General features: G+C 47.9%; 4 protein-coding genes across 4 annotated transcripts; 1 reads left to right on the forward strand and 3 right to left on the reverse strand.

Moving 5' to 3' along the window:
- LOC111065492 (myogenic-determination protein) lies at window positions 1-5,905 on the forward strand. Its single transcript, XM_022353705.2, has 5 exons — window positions 1-710; window positions 1,942-2,064; window positions 2,132-2,206; window positions 5,376-5,454; window positions 5,524-5,905. Exons 1-5 carry the CDS (start codon window positions 171-173, stop codon window positions 5,715-5,717), a joined length of 1,011 nt encoding a protein of 336 aa, XP_022209397.2. The 5' UTR covers window positions 1-170; the 3' UTR covers window positions 5,718-5,905.
- Window positions 5,791-7,011, reverse strand: LOC111065493 (alpha-tocopherol transfer protein-like). The gene is made up of 3 exons (XM_022353707.2): window positions 6,680-7,011; window positions 6,248-6,620; window positions 5,791-6,185 (listed from the first exon to the last, which is right to left on the reverse strand). Exons 1-3 carry the CDS (start codon window positions 6,979-6,981, stop codon window positions 5,925-5,927), a joined length of 936 nt encoding a protein of 311 aa, XP_022209399.2. The 5' UTR covers window positions 6,982-7,011; the 3' UTR covers window positions 5,791-5,924.
- Window positions 7,012-7,237: 226 nt separating this feature from the next.
- LOC111065671 (alpha-tocopherol transfer protein-like) lies at window positions 7,238-8,431 on the reverse strand. The gene is made up of 3 exons (XM_022353975.2): window positions 8,129-8,431; window positions 7,693-8,065; window positions 7,238-7,627 (listed from the first exon to the last, which is right to left on the reverse strand). The coding sequence occupies exons 1-3, from the start codon at window positions 8,419-8,421 to the stop codon at window positions 7,373-7,375; spliced, it is 921 nt and encodes a 306-aa protein (XP_022209667.1). The 5' UTR covers window positions 8,422-8,431; the 3' UTR covers window positions 7,238-7,372.
- A 1,209-nt stretch (window positions 8,432-9,640) lies between these two features.
- LOC111065502 (lysosomal acid glucosylceramidase) lies at window positions 9,641-12,639 on the reverse strand. The gene is made up of 9 exons (XM_022353717.2): window positions 12,500-12,639; window positions 12,297-12,439; window positions 12,079-12,238; window positions 11,870-12,017; window positions 11,489-11,809; window positions 11,292-11,421; window positions 11,111-11,224; window positions 10,527-11,050; window positions 9,641-10,342 (listed from the first exon to the last, which is right to left on the reverse strand). The coding sequence occupies exons 1-9, from the start codon at window positions 12,558-12,560 to the stop codon at window positions 10,243-10,245; spliced, it is 1,701 nt and encodes a 566-aa protein (XP_022209409.2). The 5' UTR covers window positions 12,561-12,639; the 3' UTR covers window positions 9,641-10,242.
- Window positions 12,640-12,874: the final 235 nt, after the last annotated feature.

Here is a 12,874-nt window from a genome sequence, read left to right on the forward strand (position 1 = left end):
TGTCAACCAAATGTGTTGCGTTTGTCGCGAGAATCGGTTCGTTGTCTCTCTTGCCGCTCGATAGTCGACACGTGAATCGGGAATCGGGCAACGGGAAACGGGACTGTGAAAGTGATCTCAAAAGGATCATATCGGAGCTAAAGTGAAGTGGCAGTGAAGTGGCAGTGACGATGACCAAGTACCACAGTGTCGGCAGTGAAATGCCCTCGGGGCACAGCATTAAGCAGGAGTACAACAACAGCTATCCGCAACAGCATCATCCCGGATACGGCTACGGCAGCTACAACCCATCCCAGGTGCACAGCCATCCTCTGGGACACAACAATGCCAATGCCAGCCACAATACTCACCAGACGCTGCAGAACTTCTTCAGCCGCTTCAATGCCGTCGGGGATCCGAATTCCGGCACCACTGCCTCCGCCTCCGCATCAGCCTCCTCGTGCAGCTACGGCCAGAGTGCCTCCCATCCGGCGGATGTGGACAAGCAGCTGGCGATGACCATGACTCCGTCGCCCATCTACACCACGGACTACGACGACGAGAACAGCAGCCTGGACTCCGAGGAGCATGTCCTGGCGCCCCTGGTCTGCGCCTCGGCCCAGTCCTCTCGTCCCTGCCTCACGTGGGCCTGCAAGGCGTGCAAGAAGAAAAGCGTCACCGTAGATCGACGGAAGGCGGCCACCATGCGAGAGCGAAGGAGACTGAGAAAGGTAAGAAAGTAGCCCCAATTGAAATACGACTGGATTCTGTTATTTTATCTCAGGGAAAGTAGTTTCTAGTTCCCTGTTATACATATGTTCGGAAACCATTACAAAGGATTCTTTAAATGATTAGAAATGGGTGACAGTATCATTTTGGAATATTATCAGAAGAAGTCTTACACTTAGAGCGTTCTTTTTATTGAAAAATGTCTTGCATAATGGAAATAAATTTACTTTTAAAAGCTATAAAAAAGATTAGATGTGTAATCTTTCAGTAAAGTTATAGTTCGGACGCTCATCCCTTCATTGAAGTATTTTATTTTATTCCTGTTATCCGCAAAATATAGCTCAATAAAATATATGTATCCTTTCAGTTAATCTATAACTAAGTTGTTATGCAGTTGATTGGTTCTACGATATCACATCTGCTTGCAAAATTATAGAAAATATAGAAAATAAAGATAAAAAAAAGATGAAGATAATTATATAAAAACTCCTGTTTAGTTCTCAGGAACAACTCATACAAAAATGTCGCAAAACAATGCACAAGAGTGAAGATAATTTTTGTTCACTCCTTGGCTTCTTATCTTCTTCCGCAATTTGAAATTTTGCTTCACATTTCCTTATTTAGTGGATCGAAAATAGTTTACTATAATCGCGGACAATCCCCAGCAGTACTCAACTGCAACTTTGTTGCACCACCGCCACACACCACACAAATTAACACTTTGCCACTTGCCATCCTTCCATCGTTTGTTTGCCAACCACCGGGGTGGGCCCATGCCCAGAGGCCGTAAAAGAAGAAATAGGGAAACCACCCAACAACAGGCATAAAACCAGAAGATTTGCCAAGACCAAGAGTTAAACATCAACATTTATGAGTTTGACAATCGTAAAAGTTGTAGATGAACCCCAAACGTATTTATAGCTCCGCATAGAGACATTAACCGATGCAAATGGAATCGAAATATCATAAACCGAAAGGGGGAGGATGGAACAGGGACTCTCGATCGTTGTCAGCTCTGACACTGGTGGCTGTCATAAAGAGAAGACCCTGGGGCGAAATGGTTTAATTGTTGAAAATTGTATGCTCTATTTAATTTGAAATATGTTTTATTAAACAGCCACTTAAAGAGGAACACGCCTGATGATGGGGCTGGCTGTGTTTTTATGATGCTCCTAATGGATTTCCATGATTTCTACGATCTCCGTTAATTGATGATTTCTTTTCACATTCTAGGTTAACGAGGCCTTCGAGATACTGAAGCGACGCACATCATCCAATCCCAACCAGCGCCTGCCCAAGGTTGAGATCTTGCGCAATGCCATCGAGTATATCGAGAGCCTGGAGGATCTGCTTCAGGTAGTTATAACATCACAGGAGTCCCCTCTCCATCACCTCCAATGATCGATCTTTCTTTGGCTAACAGGAATCCTCACCCTCACGCGATGGCGACAACCTGGCGCCGAGTCTAAGCGGCAAAAGCTGCCAGTCCGATTATCTGGTAAGTTTTTCACTGAACGCCAATTAATATTAAGAGATAAAGTAAAGGAGAGAGGTGCGCGTATTGCGGTGGAGATGGAGGGGAAAATGTTCCGCAATTATTTTCTCGTAAAATTCTCATGCCTGAAAAACGTTTTCATACATTTTTCTTTGGCGACGCGCACATTCATCAAAATCTCAGGGTCTGGCCGCTTTGCTGAACATGAAAATAGAATATACATCGTCCCCACCTAGATCTTATCCCCACATCCCAGATCTTATCCCCATCCACATCCACATCCCATCCCATCCGATACCCGGTTGTATTTGCTGACCAAAATTTATGCCTTCGCTGACGTGCGACTTAATAAGCTCCCGGCAGCAACCCTCTACGTAACACCCTACCTCCTCCCAAGATTCTACGTATTACCGTGAATTTGAATTTATGAATTATGATCACCCGCTAAAGAGGCAGCATCTGGAGAGAAAACTTTTCCAAAATGAAATCAAAAGAAATGCAGTAGAAAATAGAGGACAAATAGCTGGGGAATTTATGTATGTTTGAAAGGGAAAAGGGATGGGATGGGGATTGAATGGGAGGTCGTTGCCTGCATTTAGTTGAATGCAATAAATAAATTTTCTTTTTATATGCCCCGTTCTAAGGGCCGTCTCCTAAATGAAAATCGTGTTGTAAATTAATTACAACAAATACGTTTGCCTCGAGGGCAGCCCTGGAAAAAAAACACCTTTTAGGAGAAAGCTACGAGGAGTCTTTCTCGGCCGTTCGTTTGGTTTTCCATGTTCGGGGGGATCGCATCTATTTCATAATAGTTTCGAACGGGAACGGGAACAAACAGAAAATGTGTCAGTTGACAAATTGCACAGGAAAAACATGACAAGATCTTGGGGTGTTCGTTCTGTACGTTCGCTCGCTCTTCGAAAGGTGTTGCAAGACATGGACATGGGCCTCAGCTTGAGTGGGGCACACAGACACACGGGAGGGGGCACGGCGGGAGAGGCATATAAGAAGGAGATGTGACAGGCCAACAAATTGTCAACAATTATGCAAACATTTTTGCCATCTTGATGTTAAACTCACACGCCCCCTTTTGCTTTCATTGCGACGGGACTCGGGCGACTGGGTTGAGTAATTTCCATGCAGTTTGTTTAAGTTTTTCACATTTTTAATGTACAAATTTGTTAATTTACCATAAAACTTTGCATATTTGTATGCTGCTGCTCTGTACGGTACGAGTATTGGGGGGAGAGAAGTACATAGTGCGCCCCCCATTGGCAGATATTAATGTGCGGCCATAGTTTGATTAAAAACTGGCAATACGCCAAACGTGCAGACACATTGAAATGCATTTTGAGACTTAGTCTCAGACTCTGGCAATCCATCCATCTCATCCATATCCATTCATTCGCTCGGGTTCGGGCAAACGGGCAGCGGGAACGAGCGACCAGGCAAACAGAACCTGGAGCTTGTGTATATTTATAAACCTCAAACTCAATGGGTTGATGGTATCGCTTGTGTTTGAACTTTGTTTGCACCGGCACTCGAGCGCATAGTATATCTGTAGGTTCCAATAGATTTGCTTATCGCACCTCAATTTATTGCAGTACTCAAAGACATTCAAAGCGAGTACAACACCTGGCAGAATTCGAAATACTGAAATCGCCAAGCAAGCGATTTCAATGGTAATTGGCATTATAATCGTAAATATTGATAGCTGGAACTTCTGGGTGCAAATGACTCAACCAAATGGAGAGTCAAGTGGATCGTATAGAGGTGGGTGGGTGCAAGTGACTCAGGTGGCGATAGGGTTTCCTTTGATTATAATATTTTGACAATGGGTACATACGTATGTACTAATGTCTGGCTATCAAAATCTGGTCTTACAGCTCAATCAATGTCTGATAATCAAAAAACTGAAAGACAATTCCCAAGGTTTATGCGGCAGTAACTTATGATATGTGTTCACAGCAGAGCAAAACAGAAACCTTGGGGGACTTTTGCTTGTAACCGAAATTCTCGAGAATTATGACATCGCCAAACGTTCCACAACCATAAATATTATGTGTCTTGTGGGAAAAGTGCATGTTGCTTGCGGTTTACAAATCGCATAATGCCGCATATCCGTTACAAGCGAGGCAGAGAGTGAATGGGAACTTCTAAGAGGAGGCGCGCCAAAAAGCAGCTTAAAATCTTTACGCAACGAAATGCTTAAATGATAAGTGGCATTTCATTCAGATATAAACACATGATATATCTATATGAAGAACTGTTTGCTACTGGGTAAAGTGGAATATACATATATACCAAAATTCCACATAAACGAATGGGGAACGGGGAACGGCGAACAGACAGACAGACAGACAGTATGGCAGTGTGTGTGTGTTCGTGTTGTTCGAGTTGTCGCATATCGAGCGCAGGCTGTCACTAAACGCTTGGAAAATGATAAATCGCTTTATAAAAGTGCAGTGTGAGTTGTTCTGTTGTGCTCTACACTTCAGTTCTGTTCGGTTCGCTTCTGTTCTTCTAAATATAAAAATACAAAAGATGTACACACGCACACACACACAGCCAGACACACTTATGGACTGTTGCTCTGTTGCTCCCGATTCGGATCCCCATGCGATCCTTGTAGACGCACTGACGGCATTCTCTGGCAACGGGGGGGAGGGAAAACCCACCCAGAAGTGGCAATTATAATTTGCTTAGCAAAAGCGTTAATGCAAATTTTTCTAATGAAATCTCGAGCGCATCTCCGTGTCTCCGGATGCCATGTCGTCTGCGTATGCGCACCGAAAAATATCGCATCAAATTAATTTAATTGCTAAGAAGAGTATTCAACACTTCTCGAAAAAGATCCCCAGACAATGCACAATGGGGTGGCGGTGGTTCAATGCATTTTAATTGGCTTGCAACTTTGTGGCCATGTGGAATCTTTACTTTGCTTGGTGTCGGTGTCGGTGTCGTTGCACGATGCTGGCATAAATTTTGGCTTAATCTCATCATTAGACTGCATTTTGTATGGCATTTGTTGGCCAACATGACAGGCCGTCGGGAGATGGAGAGAAAGGAAAGAGATTCTGACGTGCTCTGCGACATTTTTGTGTAATTTATTGTTTTGCCAATTTCATTAGAGGCCAAAACTAAAACGTATATTTCCCCGATTCCATTGCAGAGCTCCTATGCCGGCGCTTATCTGGAAGATAAACTCAGTTTTTACAACAAGCACATGGAAAAGTATGGACAATTTACGGGTAAGATTGCACATCCGCACAAACTCCTCAGGAATGATTCCAATTAAGCAATCCATTCTCCATTGATAGACTTTGATGGGAACGCCAATGGTTCGAGTTTGGACTGCCTGAATCTCATTGTCCAGAGCATCAACAAGAGCACAACATCAAGTCCTGTGAAGACCACCGCCGCGCCAGTGTCCACGAAGACGCCGCCAACAATGGGAGCCACAACGCAGGCCACAAGTCTACATGCGAGCTTCAAGAGAAAATGCAGCACTTAGCACTAAGCACTAGCACTAATCCCCATGCCCATGCCCATCCCCATCGACCATCCCCATCGCCATTAGGTAATTGTAAAGTTAATTTATAAGAGGATACACGAGATACCCCAGTGACCAGCAGTACATAGGAATTGACTTAAATTATTTGTATAGCTTTAGCACATAATTAAACAATAATTGAAACAATGAACAGCGTCACATTCGGTCTCAGTCCAGCTCCAGTTTGCGGAAGGAGCCGCTCATGCCGTTCAGCTCACCGTTGGCCCAGGCACTGGCCAGGCCCACGCGCAACTTTTCATTGGTCCCGTGCTGGGCATCGCGGGCAAGGTAATCCTTGTGGTCCAACAGACGCTGCCGCCAATAGTCCAGGGCCTCGGCCTGATAGCCATTGGTGCCACCATACTCGATGGTCATGGCCTCCCGCGGTATGTGCTCGTACAGATCCTCCGATTTCTTGTGCACCACAAACTGCAAAGGGAATGGAAATCGATTAGGATCCACTCGGGCATCAGTGGGGATGCACAACCCACCTTGAATGGCAGCTTCGAGGGCAGAAATTTGGTCACGAAATTGAAGATAGTTTGTCCCTCGCGCCGCATATTGATCATGTGAATCTCTACAAAGCGCAGGGGCAGGCACTGATCCACCAGGGCGAATGCCTTCTTTAGAAGAAACGGATCGTACTGCAGCATCTGCTCCATGGTCACATCGCGGGCATCCACCACCCAGATGAGGCCCGAAATTGTCGCATTGTCGCACTCCAGGGCCAGCAGCTCCAGCAGAATGAAGACCAGCTTGAAGGCCTCGCGTGGATTTGACTTCTTGGGATCGATTTGTCGGAACGGGGAAATGATCACCCGCGGTCCCTGGGGGCTCACTGGACGAGCGGGTATCACATGAATGCTGTGGATAGATCAAAAATGAATTCCATTCTCTCTGCCCTGGGTTCAACTTCCACCGACCCGCGCTGCAGCTGCGTCAGAAGGGCCTCATCCACCTGCCGGGAGCCGAGCACCTCGGGGAACACGCTCCGAAGGGAGTAGTAGTTGTCGAAGCGACGCTTGGCCTCCTCCTGGCTGTAGCGGCAGCGGCGCAGGAAGGCCAGGATCAGCTGCTCATGGGTGGGGGCCTTGAGGTGCGGCGACTTGGTAATCCACACCTGAAGCGTGGCCACCATCGCCTCGCGCTGCGACTGCTCCTCATTGCACTCGGTCTTGGCCAGGGCCAACAGTTCGGGGTCTAGGGTTCTCAGTGCGGTGGCCATGCTGGCGCTTGTCTAGCTGTTAGCTGAATGCCCAGACCACTGACGCATCGCGGTGGGTGCTGCTACCCTGCTGCCGGCATCGCTGCCGCTAAGCGATATCTAATCGGGGAACACCTTGTAAATTAGCAACGGAACGAACGGCAACCCTGTTAGATACGACAGCGCAGACGGGGATACAGCGACATATGTACCTACGGGTGTACGGATAGCTGAATGGGTGGGTGCATAGATATGGTAGTACGTATATAGGCGATAAGTTTGTGTTATCTTTAATTGATCGACTGACTACACCAGGGCTTGGATATAGATACGTAGTTCTGTGTGCATTAAATGTATGGGGTATATCTGGAGGTGTCCCCGAAGAGAGAGGGCTCTGCGATTTGGGTCAATGTCAGTCCCAGTTCAGCTTGCGGAAGGAACCGCTGGCCCCGAACTCTGCCTCGTATATGGTGATCTCGTCGTGTCGCAGATCCTCGATGGTACCGTAGTTGCAGTCCTGGTCAAAGTAGCCGCGATAGCTGTTCAACAGGTCCTGCATGTAGGCCATGCACTCGCCCATGTGGCCATTGGTGCCGCCATACTCCTCCGGCAGCGTCTCTTTGCCAATATGCTCGATCAGCTCCTCACTGGACTTCAGGACACGTATCTACAATGAGGGTGAATACATACATATATGCTTGATGGCTTCCTTTAATGCATTCGATGGCTTACCGGATAGTTAACCTGCATGCTGAGAATATTATAGAGGAACATAATCGTTCCCTGTATGTCCTTGGGCATGTTGATGATGTACATTTCCTTCACCTTCAGCGGACCGCAGTTGTACAGCCAGTTCCACCATTTGCGAAAGAGAACCTTGTCGAAGCGTCGCATTTTGTCCGAGCTGACGCCCTCCAAGTCGATTATCTCACAGATGCCCGCCAGTGAGGCATAATCGTTCTCCAGGGCAACAATCTCCATGGCCATTGAGGTGAAGTGATAGATCTCGCGCAGCATATAGAGATTCGGATCGAAGTGGCCGAAGCGAGCGATGAACAGGGCAGTGCGACTGTCGCCCTTTGGCATATCGGGATACAGGCAAACTCTGAAAGAGTGCGGGGAGATTAGAGATGATTCCATCGTCATTTCTATCAGTTTTATGGCTCACCCCAAACGGTTGATGTCCAGCAGTCGCTGGGTCACACACCGATTGTGCATGATCTCCGGGAAGAGGTTGTAGTGGGTAAAGTAGCGATCAATGCGCCGCTTGGTCTGCTCCAGACTATACCGACAGCGACGAAGGAAGGCAATCAGGAAGTCGTCGTCGGTGCGGGCACGCAGATGCGGCTGCTGGCGTATCCACACGCGCAGGATGATGATGTCCTGCTGGATGCGGTCGGGCGTCTCGTTCACCTCCTTCTCGGCCAGCTTGGCCAGTGTCGGCGAGAGCGGACGTCGCATATTGCTGATGGCTGTGCGCTGTTTGATGACATTTGGCCCATGGCTATGCTTATGATGGTTGGATACGGTTGGCTAATTTGCCTATTGCCCGCTTTCGATGGTGCTGGGCTCCATAATCTAATCTTATCTGGGAAATAACCCATACACCATGATACTCCCACTCCATGGATTGTATCTGTATCTACTCGTATTTATAACTTGCACTTTTCTCCAGCTCTGGGACAGGGACTGGGACTGGGACAGGGGACTGGGACATGGAACATGGGGCAGAGGACAGGGCAATGATAGCGCACATCCGGCGCCTGTCCCCTTGAGTCACTTAAGTGCACTCTTCGCCGGGGGACTCGCTCCTCCTACATCTCTCTTTTACTCTCTGTCCCTGAAATGCGATCTCTATTTAAGGCCCGAAATAAATCTGGGGCTAAATAGTATCCAGTTTAGTTTAGTGTGTGTGTTTGAGCATTCAATTTGAGTGGCTGTCACAGGGCATTACACTGACATCGCGGGTAGGTGGCGATGCGATGCGATGCCATGGGATGCCATGGGATGCCATGAAGTTGACATGGAACACCTACAGATCGAGCAAATTGCTGTGACATGGTGCTGTCAGCTGCTGACAAGCCAGCGATCGGGCGGCCAGGAAACGGATCAGTTTGCCACTCCGCCAATAACTCATAACACATTATGGCGACTGCCACTGGAGAGACGACTGTTCTTTGATCTTCCTGATGACAGGGCAGCGCGTGTAAATTCCCTTTGCAGCCTGCACTCGTCATTGCTCCCGACGTGAACATATCGCAGCCATATTAATAATGAGCCTCATTAACTGACTGCACTACAACACCCGACACATTGCTGGCTGTTGGCACTTTCCTTTTCCGAGCAACGAAGGGCAGAGAGACGAGTTGAGGCGGCATGTAATTGACACGCTCATTGCTGATAAGTGTATTTTGTTGTAAGCATATCTCAAGTGCTGTTCCCAAGCATATGCCACATACTACGCGTATGATGGATGCACAAAGAATGGATTTCAAGTACAAAAGGGTAAGCACCCAGGCCCTGATGAATCAATTCATACTGCATTATCAAATGTATCCGAAGCCACAAAGCCACACAAGTCATATGGCTCGTATAAACGTTTCATGTTTTAATTTATAGTCTTACATAAAACGCCCCATTTTGTGCGCCAAGTGCGATGCACAGAGGGAAATGCATTTGCTTAGCGCTCAATTGACAATCATATTTATAGAGCATACATATACATATATTGAACAACACAAAAAAAGAAAAACTAATTCCTAGAGTAAAACTAAAAAAAAAAAGATGCATGCCAGCCAGATATTTTTCGGTTGTTGCCGCTCGACTGGCAGTTGTCACTCAACTTGATCCGAAATATAAATATCTATATGCTGCCTACTAGTGGCCGTTTGTACTTTGCCGTTCCCCCATCCCCAGATAAAACAGATTCGGGTTCTAGTTGGAGAGGCGGGAAAGAGCATTAAACGGCAAATGAAATTTCATTGTAAACAGACGCGTTACGGCAAATTGAGCAGCTTAAACAAATTTCCGTTGTCATAGAGAGATGAGATGCTTGCAAGCGAGCATTACATCCTCCATCCTCATCGCCATCCCCCTCCCCATGCCCAATGCCCATCCTGTTGAGGGCAATTTATTGGCTTCCGTTTTGTTGTCACTTGAGCTGTGGTGTCGCGCAAACATGAGACATGTCGTCTATCCTAATTGGTCCTTTGGGCAGCGGCAGCTGGACTCGCAACCTTACTTAACTTATCTGAAACTCCACTCGATGCACTTCTCGGAACCTCATTTATAGAGCACTGTGTGCCAGGAGCGGGGCGGAAGGCGTAGATTAAATGCACCACTTTGGCTATCATTGAGCGCCACATCCACTGGCAGATTTTGGCTGCAAGAGAGTGCAAGGCAGAGCAGATCCATTAGAGGCATGGGCTGGGCATGGCATTCATAAATGTTCAACGCTGCAGCGGTGCAGCGCTGTAGGCAATTAAGTTGACGCACTTAAGCGGCACCGTCGCAGATGAGGCCCAAAATAGAAATGCGCAGGATGCGCAGACACGCGCGCCACTTACCCATTGTAGACGATCAACGCCACACTGCCGTCCGTACGCTGGAAGCCCACCACACTTAACTGCGAAAAGGAATTGTTTTCGCCCTCGATCCGCGTCTCGATGCGCACCGATTGCGCCGGCAGAAACTTGGAGAAGTGCCCGATGGCATAGTAAATCGGTTGCTTGTACATCTCAGTGCGACTCGTCGCATTCACAATTATCGGTGCGTCCACAAAGTTGCTCACATAGTTTGGTCCGCCCTTCTCGTCCAGCACTAGATTCCAGTCCAGCCATCCGTTGAAATTGTGTTGAAAATCCTGAATATAGGCACGCATATAATTCTCGCCACGCTGCCAGCTGCCCAGCTCGGGTCCGTGCGTCTGCCAGGGTTTGTCGCCAATGCAGGACTCTGTGTTGAGCAGCAGCTTATTGGGCAGCTCCCTGTGTGCGTGATCAATGAGCTGGGGGCCAACCAGCTCGTCCCAATACCAGTGGACGGCCAGGCCATCCAAATACGACAACGAATTGCTGCGGGATGAACGCATCTAAAATAAATGGGGACTGTCTTCAGTGTTTAATCGAAAAATTTTCAGGCATCACCTCACCTTGTGGAACCACGAGGGAAACGTGTACCGCTGGTCATCGTTGCCAAAGATGAGCACAGGCCGCTGCGTCGAGTTCCTAATGGTCGGACCTAGATGATCGCTCAGCCATATTGCCTGGTCGTAAATATTTCAAGATGCTTAATAGCCAGAATCATGATTGAACGTTTGGCTTGCCTCCTACCTGCTGCCAGGGCGTCCAGCCCATGCTCATGAAGTGCACAAAGAAGAAGCCGATGACGCCGTTTAGCGGCTCATTGCCAGTGGATATGGCCCAAATCGGCATATTTTTAGACTGCATCAGTTCGAGAAATCTGCAACAGATTCCAACAGCCCCAAATGAATGGCATTCACAGTGTACGAAAGTTCTTTCCCACTCACTTGAGATGATAGAGGGCCCAGGTCTGGTAGTATTCCGTTTTTAGCTGGCCAAAACCTGTCCAGCGGTCGTTGGTCTTCATCCAGGGAGGCGCACTCCAGGCAGCGGCCATGATTTTCAGCTCCTCCATTTGGGCCACGCTCTTGAGGCGTTTCAGTTGTTCAATTTTCTGCAGATCTCGCGGATCGAGTTCAGTAAAATTCGACAGGCTGGCATCATTGCGTGGCAGCTCGTTGTAGGCCCAGGGCTCCAAATCAAAGTCACATCCTCCTATGGACATGCGGATGCTGTTGTAGGCAATGCCATCCTTGTGGAAATATGATCTTCAAAGGGGAAACAGTTTTCATTTAGCAATTGTGGAGCAGTCTTGATTCGGGCCCTACTTGTAGACATGATCCTGCAGGCCGGGCGGCAGTTGCTGGAGTAAATGTGAGACAGTTCCAGTGAAGGCCCCGCCAAAGATGCTTACATTCTGATAACGCAGCTCCCGTTCAACCGAAACTCTTACAGTCTTCACGCTGGCATTGATAACTGCGATTAAAAATGCGGGTTAGTGAGGTTTGACAGACGCTTGAACGCTTGGAATAGCTACACAATCGTTGGGGAATGCTTGCCAAATTCAGCCAGGCTCTGTGCTGATCCACAACAATGGCCTCGGCGTGAAAGTTCTCATCAGTCGACTGTTTGTCTTCCACCACCAAAGGCCTCTTGCTGGAAAGGTCCCCAGTGGTTACTTGGAAGCGCAGGCCATCCTAGAAAACCAAAATATGCATCAATCACACAGCGAGCTCTTGAGACCTGACCACTCACCTTGCTGGAGCTAATCACGACAATCTTTGAGCCCTCATTAAGTTCCGGCTGCTCCAAGTAATCGCAGTAGGTGCTGTTGCACACACAAACACTGCCATGCACTGTCTCTCGCAGATCACAGGGCACCTGTGTCGAGGCAGCACCTGCAAATGGCACAATTGAGGTGAACAGGTAGGCACTTATCACTTTTGTGCTTCACTCACCTGCCTGCTGGGCACAGATTGCGGCCACTGCAAAAAGAAAGCATAGCCAAATTATTTTCATGTTTTTCGTTTGCAGTGGAAGTCAAACTGCAGCAGAGGCAGTGAAGCGATGAGTCTCGTTCGGAAGCGTTTACTCGACTGAGTCCAAGCGGAGAGACAGTCCAGCGTTTCCCTAATCAAGCGTCGCGGCAAACCGAATTTCGCTCAAGTTGTTTGTGTCTCTGTGCTGCCACTTGACCCGGGCACAGCTGTTGATCTGATAAAGTAGCCGGCAAGTTGTCGGCACGATGCGATCCATCCCCACTTGGAAATCGGCGCACGCAATCAAAAGTAAAAGTTATGCAAACGCCAGAGAGCGGGCGCGCGAGGTTTGTA

This window comes from Drosophila obscura, unplaced genomic scaffold, assembly GCF_018151105.1.
Source record: "Drosophila obscura isolate BZ-5 IFL unplaced genomic scaffold, ASM1815110v1 contig_192, whole genome shotgun sequence".
NCBI lineage: Eukaryota > Metazoa > Arthropoda > Insecta > Diptera > Drosophilidae > Drosophila > Drosophila obscura.